Source organism: Daucus carota, chromosome 2, assembly GCF_001625215.2.
Source record: "Daucus carota subsp. sativus chromosome 2, DH1 v3.0, whole genome shotgun sequence".
Classification (NCBI taxonomy): domain Eukaryota; kingdom Viridiplantae; phylum Streptophyta; class Magnoliopsida; order Apiales; family Apiaceae; genus Daucus; species Daucus carota.
In genome coordinates, this window is record NC_030382.2 from 53,552,325 (window position 1) to 53,575,574 (window position 23,250).

The 23,250-nt window shown below is 35.2% G+C and overlaps 2 protein-coding genes and 1 non-coding gene across 5 annotated transcripts; 1 reads left to right on the plus strand and 2 right to left on the minus strand.

Annotated features, from left to right (window-relative positions):
- Nucleotides 1-4,581: 4,581 nt before the first annotated feature.
- LOC108207765 (protein S40-1) lies at nucleotides 4,582-4,983 on the minus strand. Its single transcript, XM_017378195.1, has one exon. It carries the CDS (start codon nucleotides 4,981-4,983, stop codon nucleotides 4,582-4,584), a length of 402 nt encoding a protein of 133 aa, XP_017233684.1.
- Nucleotides 4,984-7,585: 2,602 nt separating this feature from the next.
- LOC135150945 (small nucleolar RNA R71) lies at nucleotides 7,586-7,692 on the minus strand. Its single transcript, XR_010289405.1, has one exon. It is a non-coding gene; the product is annotated as a small nucleolar RNA R71 (small nucleolar RNA).
- Nucleotides 7,693-19,025: 11,333 nt separating this feature from the next.
- LOC108209421 (pentatricopeptide repeat-containing protein At4g18975, chloroplastic) lies at nucleotides 19,026-23,118 on the plus strand. Of its 3 annotated transcripts, none has more exons than XM_017380318.2 (8): nucleotides 19,026-19,166; nucleotides 20,068-20,252; nucleotides 20,340-20,435; nucleotides 20,580-20,632; nucleotides 20,961-21,057; nucleotides 21,215-21,358; nucleotides 22,259-22,471; nucleotides 22,653-23,118. In XM_017380318.2, exons 2-8 carry the CDS (start codon nucleotides 20,193-20,195, stop codon nucleotides 22,842-22,844), a joined length of 855 nt encoding a protein of 284 aa, XP_017235807.1. In that variant the 5' UTR covers nucleotides 19,026-19,166; nucleotides 20,068-20,192; the 3' UTR covers nucleotides 22,845-23,118. The 3 variants fall into 3 exon arrangements, with proteins under 3 accessions (XP_017235807.1, XP_017235810.1, XP_017235808.1); XM_017380321.2 differs by having other exon boundaries at nucleotides 22,259-22,462; nucleotides 22,653-23,051; XM_017380319.2 differs by lacking the exon at nucleotides 19,026-19,166 and having other exon boundaries at nucleotides 20,074-20,252; nucleotides 20,557-20,632; nucleotides 22,653-23,051.
- The last annotated feature ends 132 nt before the right edge of the window (nucleotides 23,119-23,250 follow it).

Here is a 23,250-nt window from a genome sequence, read left to right on the forward strand (position 1 = left end):
ACAACTACAAGAAATATCAGCTTTATCAACACACCGATATCAAAAGTCGATGTTAATTTAAATTTGAGTGCGGTATATAGCATGAGACATAGTTATTTATTTAATTTGCTCATTTATTCACACAGAATCGTATAACTATATATTTCATATCAAAATAATATGAGAATAATTTATAATTTTTTTATATTGTTCCAGACTTGATCGTGATGGATATGTATAGCTTCCAGATCTCTGATTATAACATCTCCAAGAATGTTGAATAATCGTACTATAATATTTAGATTTTTATGAAATAATAATATAATAAGTATTTGAGATTATGCTCAAATTCTTTATAGACTATGAGGTTATCATCTGGACTATGTTTATTTTGGATTATATTTTTTTTAAATTTTATTCTTCATTTGGGATTATTTGATAGTTTAATTTTCTATTCTTAATTACAAAAATTATTTTATAACGCCACAAAAAACCAACTATAATATCAAGACGCCCGTGCGCGGAGCGCGGGCAAGAAAAGCTAGTGTGACAATTAAAAAGAGACGGAGTGAGTACTTTTTATGTCCCACCTTGGGTAATAAGAATTTTACACGCATTTTATGACTTTTAAAAGATGTAGTTTCATAAAAAAAAATTATTTTTTTCTTCCGAATAAAAGTTCAGCGTTTGAAATTTTACACAAAAAAAATCACAAAAATAAGTTATACAACTATGTTTAAAAGAGTACTAAGATACATGCTAAGCAGTAGAAAAAACTGTAAACTAATGAGAGGGACGGAGGGAGTAATAATAACATAAAATGATGTATTATTTTAGAGGACAATCATCGAAAATTAAGTTTTCTTCTCTATTTATCTATCTTAAAAAATTGTACCTAAAGACGCAATAAGTTTAGTGAGTAAAATAAAAAAAATTATAGCGGAGTGGTTAGTTTCTAAAGACGCAATAAGTTTAGTGACAAAAAAATTATCATAATACTAGTAATCATATCCGAACTTAAGTTGGTGGCTAAAAAAAATCCAAACCTAACATTAGTAAGTAAAAGGTAAAAAAAATTAGTTGGATGATAAATTTATAAAAATACAATAAGTTGAGTGGCAGAAAAAATCTATTTTCTCATTTTCTTAATTTAGGCAAAATAAACCGCGTTTAATATGTGTAAGAGTCTTTGAGCAGACTGTCATTATTCATTAACGAGTCCAAGCCCAACTCTGGATCTGCAGAAGGTACTCTCTGTCATCCGTTTCAGCCGGGCTAGAAGCCCCAAGTCAGGCGCGGCCCATTTTCACGAACCTGTCTGTCCAGCGTCCACGCTTTGGAGCAGGAGCCCAGACCATGATTTAATTTTAGAAAATATTATATTATTTTTTTATTATATTTTTACAAATTATATTTATTTGAGATGTAAAATGTATCCTGAAAATATTTTACACGACGTCGAAAATTCTTTTAACGATGCGAATATACTCCTTCCATTCCAAAATAATAGTCGCTTTGACTTTGTGCACGTATTTTGAGGTGTTAAAAAACCATACTTCCGCACATTATTTTTGAAATTTTCTTTTTCTGAATAATAATTTAACATCTCTATTTTTATTCAGAGAAAGAAATTTTTAAAAATAATGTGTAAAAATACGCTTTTTTACACCTCAAAATACGTGCACAAAGTCAAAGCGACTATTATTTTGGAATGGAGGGAGTATTATAAAAGCTATTTCTGAAATCTAATTTTTTAAACTATCAGGAGATTTTTGACAAAAATGTTATCAAAAAGAGCAAGGAAAATTTTACGAGAACAATTTTAACCGAGAAAGTTTACAAGAAATTTTTCTGAATTTTCTTTTGAATATTTCTCGAATAACGTTTTTGAGAAATTTATTAGAGAACTGTTCAAGATTTTTTCTAGGAATACTTTTTTGAAATTTTTAGAAATATATTTGTTCAAAAAAAATTTAAAATGTTTCTTAGAAAATTTTGAAAATTTATCAAAGAAGTTTTTTAAATAAATTGTTCTTAAGAAAAATGTCCTCGGGAAAAATTTATCGTGAAATTTCCCAGAAATCTTTTTGGAAACTTTTATAAGAGTTTATTCAAAAGTAATATCGATATTTCTTAATTGTTTTGAGATAAAAAAATCTAAATCTTTTAAATCTTTTATCAAAAACATATTTTAAAAGGATTTCCAAAATCTGGTTAATTTCTGTAAATGAATGAATGGAGCCTGGAAGGCTGCAGATTTTTAAGGGACATGGTTCTGTTCCTGATACTTTAGCACATGGATTATCTTGAATAAATGACACACGCATACATTAAATTATATGTGATGACTGATGAGCAAGGTAATTAAATATCATGGCTTAAGCTCCGTGCAATGTTGGTGATCGACACACATGTCAAATGTATGTAGCTACATATATATACAGAAAGTGTCAAAATGTTGATCCAAATCCTAAAGTAGTTTTAGAACTTGCTGCTCCCCCTTCCAATGACAAGTAGTTGTCCCTGATAATGGTAACCGCTATCTAACACGGAACTCTCACTCGATACAGTTAGTCAGGATAAATCAGTAAAAATATATAAAATTATTAATATTATATAAGCACAAATAAGTAAAATATATAAATTTTCTATATTATTTTTTTTTTGGAAAATAGTAAGTAGAGTTATATTAATTTAACTCTTCAAATGACATGTAAGAAGTCAAAATTATTATTATCTTGAGACAGTGGGAGTCACTTGTCACGATAATTAAATGAGTAAACTTTACAAAAAACGATCAATAAAATTGTAATCACTAAAATGAGATTTGTACAACAATAAATAAATAAATTTGATTTTAATTTTATCCAAGAACGTACCAACAGTTATATAATTGATATTTGTTTTTTTTGAAAATAAAAGAGTTGAATAGTACAAAATAATTACGAGTTGTATGCCTGAGTAACCTTGAATTTATTACAGATCATTACTGTACAGGAGGATATTATCTGAGCACACGTCATACCACGCTGTCTCTTCATTCCATAACATAACTCTCCTGTCACAGACACGTGTTGATAACTCAGTCAATCACACGTGGCCCTGCGGTCGTTTGTTTGGGAGTAATTCATTGACAATTGATGCAATTTTCGGGCATCTTCTTGTAACTAAGCCGAAATAAACAAAATTTATAAAAATTTGTGTGAATTCTTATCAGCTTAACTGACCACTTTAACTCTTTTAGAAGTCATATTAGAAAGTAAATACAAGACTATAACGTAAATTTATAAACTAAAAAAGTCAGGAGCTAAGCTACTGTAATTAACCTTTTTAACAATAAAAGGGTTGTCTTTTAGTGGAGCGATAAAATAAAAGGATAATGTTCATGGCTCCGTCATATCCCAGAAAATTCAAAAACTTCAGAAAGCGATAACAGACCTGACACCACAATGTGAACAGGGACAAATTACTTCCAAAATTAATGAAATTAATACTCATAGACCCACCAAGGTCTGTATAATAGATCCATTAAAAATGGATTACTTGTAACTTGTAAGTCATATAATATAGCTTAGACGATAATTAAAAAATTAATTGCGTGTGAGAGACACATGCACCTGTAGACTGTAGTTGTTTGTAATTCCTGATGCACATTCAGCCACTTGCATGATTAGTATTCAACGGTTCAAAAATTTTGCTCCACGGTGTAACTTTTTTTTAAAATTCTTTTGTATTCTTTAAATGCATTCCATCAGTATCTCTTTTAATGCCCAAATAAATAATATTAAGATATTTTCCGAATGAAAATATAATTATTAATATACATAAATCGTGTTTCATAAAGGAATAAATATGAGTAATGCTTTTTCAAAGAACTTTTCTAGAATTAAAATTTTGGATGCATTTAACTTAATGTATAAATAATTTATTAAATTTGATGATATTCAATCTCAATTGATATTTTTTTTTTAAGAATTAAAGTATTCAATCAGAATTTTAAAAAAAATAATTCAAAAAATTCATGAAAATCCAGTAGAATTAAATAAAATATGGTGATAGCCAAATATTGCTAGATTTAATTTAATGGTATTCGATGTCGGGTTTTGAATTTTCTCTTGTGCTAAATAATTGCTGAATAGGGTCAAAATATGCAACATTTTAAAGTATTTGTGAAAATCTGTATCATAAATTGAAATCAACTAAGGTTTATTTAAATTCATAAAGTCTTTTAATTCATTGAGATGTTTAATATTCTAAAACGAATATAACTCTGTCAGCTCAGTTTTATTCAAATTAAATAGAATCTTTGCATAATAAATTTCTCCACATTTTTGTAAATTATAACCATACACCACATAGCATAATGTCAAAGACGTTTAACAAACAATGTATATTAAGCTAACTGTATCTTATATATTCTTATAATTTCAAAATTTTGGGTACAATTTTTATGATCCAAATACCATAACTCACAAACTGAACATCCTTACACATTTATAACCATACAACTAAATATAAGCCAAAAACAACGAGACAGAATAAAATGGATAATGTTATTGCGTCTCTTGTAATAGTTGCTAATATTAAAAATTAGGTATAAGTTTACGCGTAGTATTCGTAAAAACCAGTCATCCTTAGAACAGAATTCCGGACTTGACATAAATCTCTTCCTTTCAAAGTCCTCCCATTCCCGGTACACACCGAGAACGCCATTTTCCCGTTCATACGCCGCCCCAATATCACGTGCGGCGGCGTTATGCCGACTTGAGCGTCACCCTCGTACGATTCTTCGAATAAATTTTTCGAGTCCATCGCTCGAAAACATGACGAGTTTTTCGCTGGAGCAGATGCATTTTCCGGTATGTTGACGGGCCGTGAGTTCTCCTTCTTCTTTTTGTTTCTTTTTAACTTCTTAGGGTGGGAGTTTCGCCGGTGATCGTAGTGATCTTCGCTGCAATTTTGTTCGAAGAGAATATCGGATTCTTGGAATTCTTGATCGGCCATGTTTACACTAGAGTTTTGTTGTGTTGAATAAATTATGTAAGAGTGAGAGAGAGATGTGTATGAATTATGGGAACTTGGGAAGTAAGAATTGGAAAATGGAACTGAGATGGTGGGAATTTATAGTGAAAAATGAAGAGGAAATATTATTGTCTTGTACTGAGATGATGTGGTGATGTGGATTAGTCACTATTTTATGGTAGAAATTAGAGATAACAAAATAAAAAAGACGATGTTGAGTGCGGCCCCAGCTTTCTGTGTCATCTCTCGTTCGATAACATTTCCACGCTATTCTTTTTAGGAAATTACTTTGTAATAAGACAGGATTGGTGTGGGGCTTAAACAGTGTGCTCCAAGCCTCAAAGACTTGAAGCGTGGACGAAGGAGCGAGGAACAGGACAAGTCACAAACGTGTGGGCCCGGGTGGAATACGAACGTGTGGGTCCCGCACTATACATATTGATGACTTTGGATAAATTTTGCGATGTGTGTGGTTAAAGTTTCGTGTTTAGGAAATTTTTGAGTTTTTTTTAGAGTTAATTACAGTTTGTAACCTCTAGAATTGCTCCAAACGCACTTAAGATCCTGAACTATCAAACTCTGCATAATGCACCTTGAACTTTAAATTCTACTGCAATTTGTAACCTGATAAGTGGATTTTATATCCACTTGGAAGCCTTCGTTTTGGCTTAAATTGATGGAATGACCTCAAGCTTTTGATGTTTTTGATATGTTTTAGTGTTGTGTTGTGTAGGTTTCTTGGAAGGAGAACGAAGAGGAGAATCATAGCTTTAAATGAAAAAAAAACGGTGAAGCAATCGGATTCTCGAGGAGAAAGATACGGACGCGTAAAGGTTGGACGTCAGGGCTGCCACTTTGGCGCGGCCGCCCCAACTTTGGCGCGGCCGCCCCGTTGGCGCGCCCGCCCCAACTCTGGCGCGGCCGCCCCACGACCTGAGCGGGAATTTTGGCCCGATTTGCCCGTTTTTGATCCGTTTAAAGGCCCGTTTGCTGGGAAACTTAAAGGAGGACTTGGGGGAACTTAAAGGAGAACCTAGAAACATTCTAAGGAGCACGTGACGGCTACGGGGAAGATCTAGATTCATAGTTTTCTTTTGTCTTCTTCCAATTAGGCGATACTTTTGGATGCTCGTCTCGGATTTGTTTCGAAACTCTTAAATTACTCTTTTGATATTGTTTAGACTATTCAGTACCATGTTTACATTCGAACCCATGATGATGAGAAGTTCGATTATGAACTAATCATTGTCATGGGATTTTAGCGGATTTATCGATGAATTTCAGTAGTTAATTTGCCTTGTTCATATGTGATGGTTTGATTTCCTCGTATTGGTTGTGCTTATTCGTCTTGGATGCGTAGCTAACATCTAAGATTGCTTGTTAATCTTTATTGAAGCGACAGTGGATATATTGATTTAGAACTTGCCATGCGAGCATAGGTTTCGTGTTCGATAACATGACTTGTGATGTGATTTTACCCATCTTGCATCGCCCTATGTAATCTTGATAGATAACTTGCTCTTCAACCGTTATGTTTTCAAATTCTATAGACATATAGGGTCTAAGCATAATTGGTGTCTGTTTACCTTCTATCTTAATTGTGGATGTGTAACAGTATGGTGCACGTATAACGACAGTTAGCGTGTATCAGTTTCGTGTTATCTGATTAGTTATCAACCATTACAAGTGAATAAAGGTAGAACTCTGATTGAAGTTGTTAATGAAGCTAGAATCCCATGTTCTATTCTCATTAGTAAATCGTTATTCTCTTAGTTGATAATTCTTAGTTTCATAATTCAAATAGGATTAGTTAAGTAGAAAACCAAAACCCAATTTGATACTTGTCCAAGCATTGAATAATAATCATACATTGGTGCATAAGTGCATATTTCTGAATACACCAGTCTCTGTGGGTACGAACTTGAATAATATTCTATATTACTTGTGACCACGTACACTTGCGTGATTTTGTGCGAACAAGTTTTTGGCGCCGCTGCCGGGGACTCGGTGTTATATTTTAGTTTATGTGCTTGTCATCAGTGGTCGTTAAAGTTCACTGACTTGGATTCTTTTCTCACTTTAGTTCGTTGTTTGTGTTTCAGGTACTTGAGTGACGTGTATGCGAACACGTTCTCAGGCTCGTAAGGAAGCATTAGTTAAGGAAGAAACGATAGAGATTGATACGATGGTTGATCAACCACCAGCTGTGAATATTACTAAGGCTCTGAAGGCTTTCTCTGAGCCTAAAATCAATGACATTCAATCGAGCATTGTCAGGCCAGCAATTCAGGCCAACACTTTCGAAATCAAACCTAGCACTATTCAGATGGTACAGAACTCAGTGCAGTTTGGGGGTTCTCCGACAGAGGATCCTAATATGCATATTCGAGACTTCATTGAGATCTGTGACACTTTCAAGTTCAATGGTGTTACGGAAGATGCCATTAAATTGAGGTTGTTCCCGTTTTCTCTGAGGGATAAAGCTAAGGGATGGTTGCATTCTCTTCCTGCAGGATCTATTACGACATGGGAGGATCTGGCTCAGAAGTTTCTTTCTAAGTTCTTCCCTATGGCCAAAACAGCTGCACTAAGGAATGCTATCACTCAATTCTCTCAGCTATCTGGTGAAACTCTTTGTGAAGCATGGGAACGCTACAAAGAGATGCTTCGGAAGTGCCCACATCATGGGATGCCTGATTGGATGGTGATTAATTGCTTCTATAATGGCTTGGGACCTCAATCGAGACCAATGCTCGATGCAGCATCAGGTGGAGCTCTATGGGCTAAGAGCTATGATGAAGCTTATGAGTTGATTGAGATGATGGCCGCGAATGAATATCAGAATCCTACTCAGCGTCTTCATCAGGTCAAGGCAGCAGGTGTTCTAGATGTTGATGCTACTACAGCCTTGACTGCTCAAATTAAGGCTCTTACTATGAAGATAGATTCCTTAGCTAACTTGGGAGTTCAACCACCACCTAATGTTTGCGAGCTTTGTGCGGGTGCACATTCTTCTGATCAGTGTGCTATATCTAGTGAATCTGCTCAGTTTGTGAGCACCTTCCAGAGGTCTCAGCAGCCAGCACCAGCCACTTATCATCCCAATAACCGGAATCATCCGAATTTCAGCTGGAGCAACAATCAAAATTTCATGCAACAACCGCAGCAACAGTTTCAGCAACAAGGAGCTGGACCTTTCAACCCTTCTGGTTTTCAACAACAATTTGCACCGAGGCAGCAATTCCAACACCCTGGATTCCAGCAACAAAATCATGGGGTGGCTGGACAGTCTTCCAACGAAAGATCAGAATTGGAAGAATTAAGACTTATGGTTAAAAGCCAATCGGTGTCAATCAAGACTTTGGAGAATCAGATCGGGCAAATTGCTAATGCGTTGATTAATAGACCACCGGGAACTCTTCCTAGTGATACTGAGGCCAATCCGGGCAAGAAGGAAGTGAAGGAACAGGTACAAGCTGTCACATTGAGGTCCGGAAAGGTTACGAAGGATAAAGAATCAGCAACAGAGCGAAACACGGAAGAGAGTGATCAACAGGTTGAAACACCCGTGCTCTCATCTGAGTTTGATAGTGGAAAAACTGTTGTTGAGGCTGACAAGAAAAAAATCAACAAGGAAGCAAGCAAGGATTCAACCGAAAAATCTAGCCCGAAAACTGATACTGGGGTCAAGCAAATATATCCACCTCCACCTTTTCCGAAGAGACTCCAAAAGCATAAGCTCGACAAACAATTCGCAAAATTTCTAGAGGTCTTCAAGAAATTACAAATCAACATACCTTTTGCGGAGGCTCTGGAACAAATGCCGAGTTATGCTAAATTCATGAAAGGTATTCTATCTCGAAAACTCAAACTTGAGGAATTGGAAACTGTGGCTTTGACCGAGGAGTGTAGTGCTGTGTTGCAACAGAAATTGCCCCCGAAGCTGAAAGATCCGGGAAGTTTCACAATCCCGTGTACTATTGGGCAATTGTCATTCGACAAGTGTTTATGTGATTTGGGAGCTAGCATAAATCTGATGCCCTTGTCTATTTTCTTGCAACTTGGTCTTCCGGAGCTGAAACCTACTAATATGTCGTTGCAACTGGCTGATCGTTCGATTACATACCCAAGGGGGATAGTTGAAAATGTGTTGGTAAAGGTAGATAAGCTAATCTTCCCTGCTGATTTTGTCATTCTCGACTTTGAGGAAGATAAGAAGATTCCCATCATCTTGGGGAGACCATTCCTTGCGACAGGGCGGACTTTGATTGATGTGCAAAAGGGTGAACTCACAATGAGAGTTCAAGATCAGATGGTCACTTTCAACGTGTTCAACGCCATAAAAATTCCATCAGATGAGGAGGAATGCTTTAAAGTGGATATGCTCGAAGCTGCAGCTCATTCGGAAATTGATAACAGGCTAAAAACTGACATCTTGGAAAGGGTTCTATCAGGTGACTCAGAATTCGGTGGTGAAGAGCAAGAAGAACACCTTCAATACTTGAATGCTTCTCCTTGGAGAAGAAGGATGGAACCTCCAATCGAATCTCTTGGGTTATCGGAATTGAAGGATTATCATGAACGACTGAAACCCTCTATTGTTGAAGCTCCTAAACTTGAGCTCAAGCAACTTCCCGAACACCTAAGGTATGCCTTTCTTGGTGAATCTTCTACATTACCTGTAATTATTGCATCTAACCTTTCAGGTATCGAGGAAGAAAAGCTTTTGAGAATTCTTAGGGAGTTGAAATCAGCCATTGGATGGACAATCGCAGATATCAAGGGAATCAGCCCTTCTTATTGTCAACATAAAATTCTGATCGAGGAAGGTAGTAAACCCACTGTTGAGCATCAAAGAAGACTCAATCCAAGAATGAAAGAAGTGGTGAAGAAGGAGATTCTTAAGTGGCTTGATGCCGACATTATTTACCCAATCTCGGATAGTTCTTGGGTGAGCCCTGTTCAATGTGTGCCTAAGAAAGGAGACAACAACAAGCTTTACAAGAAAAAAGTCAAGGGATGGCATGATAGGAAGTTGGTGCAAAAAGAGTTCTTCATTGGCCAACAAGTGTTGCTTTTTAATTCTCGTCTCAGACTATTTCCTGGGAAGTTGAAATCTAGATGGTCGGGTCCTTTCACAATAAAGAAGGTGTTTCCACATGGTGCCATAGAAATTTATGAAACAACATCGGAGGAATCATTTAAAGTGAATGGACAAAGAGTGAAGCCATATTTCGGAGGACCGGTGAATCGCGAGGCGGTAAGCACCATCCTCACTATTATTTAATTCTCGGGCGTCACGTCAAGCTAAAGACGGTAAACAAGCGCTTCGTGGGAGGCAACCCACGCTTTTTAAGCATTTTCATGTTTTACTTCTTAGTTCAAAAAAAAAAAAAAAAAAAAAATCGAAAAATCCACTGCCGAGCCGGGGCCCCCGCGCCGCGGCTGGCGCACCCGCGCGAGCGGGGCGGCCGCGCCGGGACGGGGCGCCCGCGCGCTCATGGCAGAAGCACACTGCCACTCCGCGGCCCCCGCGCCACGGCTGGCGCGCCCGCGCGAGCGGGGCAGCCGCGCCGGGACGGGGCGCCCGCGCGAGATGGCAGCAGCTTATTAAAAAAAAAAAAAAATTTTTTTTTTCTTTTTTTTTGTTGCTTGTTTTGTGTTCCATTCAAAAACCCAGCTCCTCCTTTAATTCCCAGCCCCTTTAAACTCCTTTCTAGCCCTAATTAAACCCCCAAAAATCCCCCAAACACAAACCCACTTCATCTTCTACAAACCCCAACTATACATACATATACATACAACTATACACACACCCACCTACACCCAAAAGAGCTTGAAGATCCGGGAGTAGTAGCTTGCAAGCCCAATCAACGGATTCTCCGGTTAACAAGTTCACAAACCCGGAAGCGCAAGAAGAGTTTATTCGGCTTATGGGTAAGTCAATTACTAAAGAGAGGGGTTTCGTGCTACGGGCGTAGACGTGGAGTGGCCTGTGTTCGGTGCTGATATGGTTTATCCTCCAGCTGACTCTTCACCTGATGAGGGTGAGGAGAGTGATGGTTCGGGCTCCTTCTAGGTACATTCGATCCTTTTTATCACCTTCAATGAGGACATTGAATATTTTAAGTTTGGGGGTGGTAATCTAAGGACTAGTAGTGATGTGTGTGTTCATATAAGTTGCATGTTGCATATAGTTTAGCATATTCTTTCATATTGTTACATATTAGTTAGTTTTGTTTATATATATATATATGCTTGTGTTAGTATGTGTTAGTAGTTTCATATAGTTGCATTTGCATGAATCTTGAAGTTGTTTTCCAAGTTGATGTCCTATGATGAGTTTATGTGCATAATTTCTTGGCTAGTAGTCTTGCTCATTTGTGATGCCTTGTTATTTGGAAATTGCTTGTGTGAAAATTGTAATTACACTTATGCTCTAGAGATAAGACTTAGACTAACTTATTTCTTGAGTCCTCGCGTTGAGTCGGGCGTAGAGTTTGGATTATTCCCTTTCTGAACTTAGAGTTTGTAAATCTTAAGTTTGGGGGAGTTAAGGGATGAATATGCCTTTCTAAAAAAAAAAGGAAAAAGAAAGAAAAAAAAACAAAATTATTATCAGTACTCCTTTGAGATCAATGGGTATAATGCAATGTCATGTGAAAGGGACGATCCATGTACTTGTGCTGGTATTAAGTGCAAATGTATTAGAATAAGCAATTTCTTGGTGACTTTTCACAACCCTTGATTACTGGAGAATTACTTGATAAAAAAAAAGGAGAATAAGCGAAGTCGAATGGCGGTCGTGACTCACTTACACTGAGAAGCGTCCCAACCTTAGACTTAGCTAGAAAAAAAAAAGAAAAAAAAATAGAAAAAATAGGGAGGCATAGAATTCTTTTGGTGACCCTAAATTGTAGTTAACTCTTTGGTAAAGAAGTGTTTAAACCTTATTCTGATTAACGGCTCATAGTGAGGACTCTGTTGAAGTTTGATGGTCTTTGTTTTGTTTCAATAGAGAGCATGCTAGCACACACGATGCACTTCACACTTGTAGTGGAAGAATACATGGCTAATATGTGAAGGAGATGAATGCCGAGAATGTTGCATATTCTGAGGATGCTATGTTAACAAGGATTACACTTCCTGATTTGATTAGATGTAGGCATTTAGTTGCATTCATGCATTGCATTAGTAGTATTTGTGTGTGTCTATGCTTGAGGACAAGCATCGGTTTAAGTTTGGGGGTGTGATAAGTGGATTTTATATCCACTTGGAAGCCTTCGTTTTGGCTTAAATTGATGGAATGACCTCAAGCTTTTGATGTTTTTGATATGTTTTAGTGTTGTGTTGTGTAGGTTTCTTGGAAGGAGAACGAAGAGGAGAATCATAGCTTTAAATGAAAAAAAAACGGTGAAGCAATCGGATTCTCGAGGAGAAAGATACGGACGCGTAAAGGTTGGACGTCAGGGCTGCCACTTTGGCGCGGCCGCCCCAACTTTGGCGCGGCCGCCCCGTTGGCGCGCCCGCCCCAACTCTGGCGCGGCCGCCCCACGACCTGAGCGGGAATTTTGGCCCGATTTGCCCGTTTTTGATCCGTTTAAAGGCCCGTTTGCTGGGAAACTTAAAGGAGGACTTGGGGGAACTTAAAGGAGAACCTAGAAACATTCTAAGGAGCACGTGACGGCTACGGGGAAGATCTAGATTCATAGTTTTCTTTTGTCTTCTTCCAATTAGGCGATACTTTTGGATGCTCGTCTCGGATTTGTTTCGAAACTCTTAAATTACTCTTTTGATATTGTTTAGACTATTCAGTACCATGTTTACATTCGAACCCATGATGATGAGAAGTTCGATTATGAACTAATCATTGTCATGGGATTTTAGCGGATTTATCGATGAATTTCAGTAGTTAATTTGCCTTGTTCATATGTGATGGTTTGATTTCCTCGTATTGGTTGTGCTTATTCGTCTTGGATGCGTAGCTAACATCTAAGATTGCTTGTTAATCTTTATTGAAGCGACAGTGGATATATTGATTTAGAACTTGCCATGCGAGCATAGGTTTCGTGTTCGATAACATGACTTGTGATGTGATTTTACCCATCTTGCATCGCCCTATGTAATCTTGATAGATAACTTGCTCTTCAACCGTTATGTTTTCAAATTCTATAGACATATAGGGTCTAAGCATAATTGGTGTCTGTTTACCTTCTATCTTAATTGTGGATGTGTAACAGTATGGTGCACGTATAACGACAGTTAGCGTGTATCAGTTTCGTGTTATCTGATTAGTTATCAACCATTACAAGTGAATAAAGGTAGAACTCTAATTGAAGTTGTTAATGAAGCTAGAATCCCATGTTCTATTCTCATTAGTAAATCGTTATTCTCTTAGTTGATAATTCTTAGTTTCATAATTCAAATAGGATTAGTTAAGTAGAAAACCAAAACCCAATTTGATACTTGTCCAAGCATTGAATAATAATCATACATTGGTGCATAAGTGCATATTTCTGAATACACCAGTCTCTGTGGGTACGAACTTGAATAATATTCTATATTACTTGTGACCACGTACACTTGCGTGATTTTGTGCGAACATAACCCCTGGCTCAACTTCCGTCTAATTCTGCTGTTAAAGTTAACTTTGCCAAGGACATTATGGGCAACACAAAATGCATGGCCATTGTACACATCTATGCTGCTGTTGTCCAGTGCAAATGAAGAAGCAATTAAACAGCTACAACAAATAGCAAAAAAACATAACATTCTAGGCATTCATTTGAGAAAATATTACGGCCAATACAAGTCCAACATTCCAAAGATTCCAACATTCAAGCCAATACAAAATTAAAAGTGTAGCCACTGTAAAGTTCTAGCCAATGCAAAACAGAGGTTGTTGCAGCCAATACCAAAATATTTCAAAATTTTGGATGCTAAAATTGACTATATCAAATGTGCGCAATCGACAAATGATACGTCACAATTTACGTTCCAGAAGCACCTAAATAGAGATTAACTCTATTCAAAAATAGCTGACTTTAATCATAAATAGAGATTAACTTTAATCAGTGTTCTTAAATAACCCCTGCAATACAATATTAGTGCGTTAGTCACACAGTTATTCATACTAAAACTGCAACAAAAACACTGCAATGCAAATAAGAAAAAATCACACGTACTCTAAGCATTGAATATCTGCCTTTTTTTCTCAATCTGAATGGAGGGTTGGGGGGAGGAATCCTTCTCTTCTTCTTTACAGGTTTCTTGGCTGATCTTGTAACTTCTTTTTCTACCACCTCTACTCTCATATGCTCAATCCTTTTTATCCTTTCATCTTCAAATAGTTGAGTGAACGAAAAATCCATAACCTCATTTGACATAGAAATTTTTTTAGTTGTGGCATAGAGCACCTGAATATGAGAATAAGCAACCATATTCACAAAATCATCTAAATCTGTCTGTGTTTCCACTGGCAGTAAACCATGTGGGAGTCCAGTTTCGGGAATAAGATAGAAGAGCTCTATGTCTTCAAGCTTCAATCCCAACTCACCCAACATTGCACTTAGCTCTTCTAGTGTCATGTCAACTACACAACACATATCAAAGAAGTCTACATTTCCACCGACATATTCCGCACTGGTTTCGTCCAAATCTCCACCATGATATAGTTTTATCGAAAAATACAAGGAATCCTCTGCATATAAAAATCATATTTTTTAATTGAATATTTATTTACTAACTGCTACATCACTAATTATCATCAAACAACCTATTTTTGGCCACACAATCAGCATTCAATAAGCAAGCAATAAACCCTAAATAGGCAACAGACATAAATATACTTCATCTACACACAGTGGACAACATAAAGGGACCACACTAAAACATAAAGGGGCTACAGGATATTCAATTAACCCTACCAAAAAACACATGCATGCAAATATTCATCAATTGATTGTTACACCATATAAAACGCAAAGGAGATCAAGAAAGAAGCTTGCCTGCATAATCGGGAGACTCAGAAGCCTCTACTCCTACTCGATCATTCGAACCATCAACCGGAGGTCGAGCTCTAAGTCGTCCTCTCATTTTGCTTTGCTTTTGCCATCCTCTGCTTCGGGTTTATCAGAAATGTGGGGGCAGACGCTTTCTTCGGGTTAGGGTTTATCAGAATTGGGGGGAAAAAAAGAAATGGGGATGGGAGGGAAGAAGAGCGAGGTGAGTTAGTGTAGGGGTATACGGGGTGTGTGTGTGTGGGGTTGTGTGTGTTTCTTTTTCAATTTCCAGCTGAGGCCCTTCAAAGTTAACGTTAACAGAGTTTTTTAACGGAAGTTGAGCCAGGGGTTACAAATTGCAGTAGAATGTAAAGTTCAGAGTGCATTATGCAGAGTTTGATAGTTCAGGATCCTAAGTGCGTTTGGAGCAATCCTAGGGGTTACAAACTGTAATTAACTCTTTTTTTTATAAAGATCACGTACTCCCAGTTTTGAAATATGCATACTCTCTCTGTTTTGAAATACAAGTCGTTTGACTTTTTTCACCTAATTCTAAGTGCTTTGACTGCAAGCTAAAAATCATTATTTTAAAGATTTTCTTTTTTTAAATAAAAATATGTGATATATATTTTTATTCAAAAAAAGAAAATTTCAAAAATAATAATTTTTACGGTTTTTCTAGTGTGTGCCCATGTGCACATACTAAGCACTGAAATTCATGAATTTGGAGGGTTTTGATTGGCTTACCCTCTCTAATAATGGTGCACCCCCTGCATCTACAACAATTACACCAACCAAAACCCTCCAAATTTATAGACTTCAGTGTTTATCATACTAGACAAACCCTAATTTTTAATATGCGGTCAAAGGATTTAGAAATATGTGCAAAAAAGTCAAACGGGTAAAATCCGTGCCACGACATAATTACTGATGTTTATCTACGTTGCTTCCTGAAAATTGCATATTTTGAAGCTAGTGTTTCTCTAAAATTGATTCAAGTATTAATGCCTGCCACGTACATCTTTAACACACAATGAATCTAATCCGAGTTTTATGTCAGATTGTGAGTACTGGTTTCAGATACAAGACCCACTCATTGTGGTTGCTACCGGAACAGGGCTCTATTTTATTTTATTATTTTGTCAGGAGATCACGCCTCTATAAATAAATATGTGGTAATAATTTGACTATCCTATTTAGAATTTCTCAATTTTATATGTAAAATAAGACATGTACCTTTTGTGTGAATTAATTTATAATATAAAAATAATTGCTTATTTGAATAGAAAAATAAACTTCCCAGAAAAATTACTGAAAATAAACATCTATGCTAACTGGGGCTTGTTAATTACAGTAATAATATATAATTCCGTAGTGTTTGGAAGTTGTCAATTTGTCTGCCTAATCACATCGTTTTTCACATGTTTTTGTTTTCACAGTTTCTAAATATTTCATCCATACATATATTTAAATGATGTGGACCTAAGTATTGTTTGATAATAATAATATTTCATCCATACATATATTTAAATGATGTGGACCTAAGTATTGTTTGATAATTTAGTAAGCCGTGTCCCATTTTTTGTCGTTAATCAGTTTTTACGTATAGTAGCAGAACTCATTGAATTGTATTGTGAATCTGGATCATTTACAGGGACATGAATAAATATATATTCTTACCCACAAGTTGAAAAGCAGTCTCCTTGTTCTTTATATTTTTTCGAGCTAAAGAATTCAAGAAGATGTCCATAATATTCCAAGTTATTTTCTTATTAATATTATAAAGTTAAATTTTAATTATTTTAAAATCGTTTTGTACAATTCTAACAACAATTCATACATTTTCTTTATTATTCTCTCTATCTCAATTTGTATCAACACGATTTCAAGAAATGACTTGTATTCATAAGAGAACATTTGACTTAATTTTAATCAGAGTTAGCGGGCTTCATATAAGTGTAGTTTATGTACACGTTGTTGTAATTATCTTAAATAAATACTTAAGTGAAATTAATGTTCATCTTTTATGAATCATCCTAAAAAAAATGATTTAGGTTAAAGGTGGACAGGGAAAATATTACATAATAATAAATCTGAACTCCAACCATATTTTGGAGAGAGGAACAAAGAATAGAGAAGATAAGAGATGAGTAACGTTCATTTTAATATATAAAATAAGAAATAATCTTCAGAAATAAAATATGATTTGCTAGTATTTTAGAAACCCAATAACAAGGAATACTATTTTTTACTATATTTCTTGGATTTTAAATTAAAATATTATATAGTACTAAATATATGTCTAGTGATATAATTTTTATCATTTTATTTGATTGTATGATACATATTAATTTTAGAATATATTGATTTGACTGATAAAAATTAAAATGAACGTTCGAAAGAGGACAAAGTGATTAAGAGTTGTCCGCTCTAATCTAGCTAAGTTTGACAGATTACATACTATATGTCTATATCATATTATCATGTACTCATAAGAACTAGCATAGAAAAGAAGTGCATTATGTATTACAATTCACACGAGATGCATTATGTATACAGTGGCACGGTGGAATGCAGTTAATGTGATGGACTAATACTCCCGTATCGGTGCAAAGTTTATGTGGTTTTTAAGAACATCAGAACATGCAACAAATTTGGTGATTTAAGTAGGCATGCATCTTATTACAAACTTATGATCAAAGAGAATTACTAGGATTTCAAAAATAAAATCTGAAGATATCCTAATGTTGAGCCATATATAGTTTAGATGTTTTGCCTGTAATTAAATTTAATACACATATACTTTTTTACTTCAAATTTTAAAATTTTGATGACTTTATAAATTGGGATATAATTGGCTTCGGAAGTAGGATTATAAATTTGATTATAAATTTAGAACGGTCATGTACGATATAAAAAAGATTGTCTTTCTGTGAATACTTATGGGTGAGCGAAAAATTAAAATTAAGAGAAGACACAATCACACAAATAGGTGACTAGGAGCCCATTACGCGAGTTCAAAAGATTTCTTCTTTTTATAATTTGAAGTGATTTAAGACAAATATTTAATTTAAAATTTATATGATAATTTTATTACAAATTTATGATATATTAAAAACATGCCAGCCACAATTAATTTGACGAGTTATTCATTAAAAAAAGATATGTTAGAATTTCAGAATTATAAAAATAATAATGATTTATTTAAAAAAATCTTATAAGTACTAATTATGAATTTTAAATTATGTACTTACATAATCAAATACTCCAATTTTTATTTAAAACTCCCGGCTCAAAAGGTATAGCTGAATGGGTGAAAGTTAAGTGTGCAAGGGATTATGGATTGAGGCGAGCCGTAGATTTGAAGGCTATGCATGAAACTCGGGCGCATCCAACGGCAATTGTGTCGGTGCCGTCCACTCTTAATACACAAAAGAATCCTGTACTTGAGTCGCACGTTGTCAGCCGCCGCACTTCGATTTACTTGTTGCCGTATAAGCAACACATATTGCCAGACTTAACGTAGTTCTTTATCTCATAAACGCGACTGTATATGATCAAGTCGAGAGAAATAATTAATTCTTTAATTGCCTTCTCTTCCGATTTTAAATTAGAAATAAAGTATAAGTATTCATGTCCGTCCATCTTATTTTTTATTTCATCCGTGCTTTTTTAATGTCACATTTCTATTTTTATTTGTCAAGTTAACTAATTCTTAACTAGAAAATAATCTGTTTTTTTGGATTAATTTAGGATCATAAAAGAGGTAGATGAGGATTTACACTGAAAAACACTATTTATAAATTGAGTGGTTATTTTTACAACAAAATTATTTATATATTTATTTATAAATAATTTTTGTAGGATATATGACATTCTTGTTCATAAAAATAAATATATTATCTATATAAATACCGATTAAAAAAATAAAAATAAAGTTTAGGTCAAACAAAGCACCATAAAATTTCCATTCACATTATGTAATCCCTAGACATTGGGCCTTCGTCTTAATCGGGCCATATTAAACCACACATTATCTCCAACGTTCGAAATATACACACATATGACCACAGACCAATAATCAGTAGTTGAGAACTCTGCTGAATGATGAGGTTGTCCGTGAATCATAAGATGCTACAGCTTACATAGTACCAACAACAAACGGTACCTCTTCTTTCTTAACAATTTGTGTGTCTGTATATAATGAAAATGGTACAATATATCATGTCAACGCTTTATGTTTGATTTCTTTGTCTGATAACTTGGAATTAATCATCAAATCTGAAAGCCCTTTTTGGGGGTTTTTCGCCCTTTAAGTTTCAAGAATCTTGTGTTGGTTTGAGCATCGAATGCGTGATATTGCACTTTTGGTCTTTTGCAGAACTCAAAAAGAGCAAGTTATGATTGTTTTCTTGAATTATCTTTCTCTGCTCACCAAATTGTTGAACCTAACTTACCTCTTCTCATATTTTGTTGGTTGGTTAAAAGAATGGGTTTTAAGGGATTATCTTTTGTCTTATTTTGTATTTTAGTGTTTAATAATATTCTAGAGTGGAGTAGAGTATTGATTGAGTGATAAGAGTAGATACCGAGAGGTCTTGTCTTTCTTTTAGTTACACACTTGTTTGACAGGAACCCTTTTCAGTGTGCTCTTTGAACCAACAACTGAAACTGCAAGCGCAATTACCCTCACAATCCACAAATCGTACTTACATGTAGACCGTTGAGACATAATTAGAAGCTTGGTATGGAGTATGCAGTTTGTTTTGTCTTTTAGAAATATTAATAAATATTTAAGATCGCAGCAATATCATCAGCTTTTTTGAGAATGAGTGTTATCACATAATGATTTAAGCATCTAACATGATCATGTAGATATTCTTGGCTCAATTGAGTTTCATAAGCCATGTCTTGCACATTTGTCCTTTTCGATCGGTACCAATAGAATTTTTGTTACTAAATTTTTTTGCTGTGAATGCGTGGTGTAAATTATGTATATTTCAAATCAATAGTGGTTGATATTGGCTTTTTTAGTGCATGGTTTAATATGAATGTTTTTCTAAAGGATAAACCAGCTTTCTTCAGTGAGCAACACTTATTCTTCACATACAAGGCTAAGCTACTCTGGGTTCTTCATTTCCCTCCCAGCATCCCTAGTCTGTAGCATCTAGTGGTTTTAGGGGAATCGTGATGGCTTTTGCTAGTAGAATTTCAACATGCCTACAAAATTCCACATTTGGGGAAACTCAGGTTCGTTAAAGTTCTGTTGCTATGTTTCGTCCGTCTATCATTTCTCATTTAGATATACTTTGAGAAAATTTCTGTCTTGACTTCCAGCTTGGGTTAAACAAAGTAAAAGTTTTAGTACCTTCGAGAAAATGGTCAGTCGTCTGCAAGCTAAAGGACCGACTCCCAGTTGTCTTGACTGCACATGTGAGTAGAGAATCTTTAAGAGAGCCTTCTTTTTCTAGTTTATACTCATTTACGTTGTTTGAAATTGCAGTATAATAATCTGTTATTTTAAATTTCCTAATATATGCTGTTTATATGTAAGTGATTGGCAATTCCTCTCTGCAGAGCGCTCCTACAAAAAATATAAAACCCTCAAAAGATTCAAATTCAGCTCAAAAGTAAGTATCTTTTTTGCTAAATAAATTAAGTTATGTGAACTTATCAAATTAGCCGTTTTCCTCTGTTATGATCAATTAAATTTTTTTTGTTCACTCCTCAACATCTTCATAGACTTGGAGAATATGGTATTACTAATAGAGAATTAATAGCTGTTATAAATTAATCAGTATGATCATGACACAAACAGTAATTTTTGTTATGAGTTGTGACTATATCATCTTTCTTGACTATGTGTTTGTTTGTATCAGATGGCTGAACAAAGCTCATAAATTATAGTTTGCTAAAAGTAAATTTGATATGATAAGGTTTTCTTTGTACTGACCAAAGGAAATTGATCAAGAAGGTGGGGAAGCAAGAACACCACTTGTGGAGTAAAAGAGATTCTTCTGGTTCTGGACAAAAAGCACTTAACCTTGTCCGTATTGTAAGTATGACTACCTCATAGTTCTTTGTTGCTGCTAAGTTACAAGTCAATTCTTGAGGTGTGCAATTAGCCATTTATGTGGTATTAATTTGTATCTCGTCAGAATTGCCACATATGGTGGCATAGACTGAATATTATATGAACCTTAATTTGTTAGGTATCAGGACTCCCAAATGAGAAAGAAGCTGTTTATGGAGCATTAGATAAATGGACAGCTTGGGAAACAGAGTTTCCATTAATAGCTGCAGCTAAGGCTCTACAAATCCTAAAGAAGAGGAATCAGTGGACTCGAGTAATACAAGTATGGTACTGTGTGAAATCGCACCTTATAAGTTTAGGGTGTCATATTTTTAACTTAAAAGTTGGCCACTCATGTTTCATATCAGATTCCTGTTTTAGTTACTGGAATCTGATGATGTTTTGGCTTGCGTTACTCAACATCACTTAAAACTATCTTTTCCTGTTTGATCAAGTATGCAGAGGCAGATTTTAAGCTGGCATCAATTGAGAAGCTAAACTTTTTTATCATGTATTTTTCATTATCACCACAAAAAGTTAATTTTAAAGCCGGTAAACTATATCAAGTGTCTCCAGTCTCTAGCTTTCACCTTAAGAATGTTTTTTGGTACTAAGCTGCCATCATTTGAGAAGCTAATCTTTTCTATCATGTCTTTTTTATTATCACCACAAAAAGTTAATTTAAAAATGTTTGTTGGTACTTTCACACTGATTCCTATAGTATTTAGTACTTTACCTTCTTAGCATTATATGGAGAAAGGCTGTTTGAGCTTTAAACATGTGGCTGAAATTGGTGGTTGGTTGCTTATCCAAAAATGTTTTTGGGGTCTTCTGATTTCCAGATATCACAATTTTTGTTGAGATTAGTGACATCTTTTTTCTCTTTGGATGTTAAAGTTGCACATAGATTTGACTCGGAGAAAAGAAGAACAGCATTAAGTTTGTCTAAATTCTAAATTATGTTTAAACTATAACTTGCAAATAACTTGTACTATTAATGCGGGGCTAGCCTATTAAAATCTATAATGTACTATATGATCCTTTCTATATTGACGATTTCCAAATAAAGTTAAAACAAAAATAGTAATATCAAATTATGTCACTTTGTTGAGGTTTAAATGTTAGGATGAAAATCTTTAGGATTGTATATGATTCTAATAATTACTGTTGGCATGCTGCACAGGTTGCCAAGTGGATGCTGGGGAAAGGTCAAGGAATGACAATGGGAACTTTTGACACCCTCTTACTAGCATTCGACATGGATGGCAGGGTAGATGAAGCAGAATCATTCTGGAACATGATTTTACATACACACACTCGCTCAATATCGAAGCGTTTATTTTCAAGAATGATATGGTTATACGATCACCACAATAAACCAGATAAGGTTATAGAGGTATTTGAAAGATTACCTAATTTCAATAATCTTCCTGCTTCATTAAAGGTTACGATTTAGTACTTCACATCTATGTTTTGAGTTGCTAAATTTTATTGGAGCCTGTGCTGCTGCACATTTACACTAGGTTTCACTTTCTTCAGAATGGTCATTGTGATCAGGAATTGCTATTTGTTTTTAGGTATTTGCTGACATGGAGGAATTAGGTGTAAAACCAGATGAGGATACAACCAAAAAAATTGCGCATGCCTTTCAAAAACAAGGTCAAGAAGATAAGCAGAAGGAAGTCCTTAAAAGATACCTGGGTAGATGGAAGTACATCCACTTTAATGGTGAACGGGTTAGAGTAAAAAGAGCCCTGTGGAACGAATGATCGGGAAAGAGCTATGTAAATGTGGATTAAGATATTAACAAGAAGTACACATCTGGGTCTACTACCCGGATGTTCTTACAGGTTAGATGATTAAATAGTTGCTTCAGGTAAATATTATGATTGGAATTATAGTAATTATTCAAATGGGATCCTCTACTCAATATTACACCTGCCAGAAAGAAACTGTACAGCAGGACTGTTTGCACATGATATTAACTGGACATGCGAATACGCTGGTCTTGGAAATAATTGTTTAATGCAGTAGTTTCATCAATCAGAGCTCAAGGCAGTGTTCCACAAAACCAAACTTTTTACGTTTATTATAGGAACATTACTTTTTATTATTTTTTAATCTCAATCGGCAAGTCATGAGTATTTTCAGTTTCCTGATTTTTTTTAATAATTA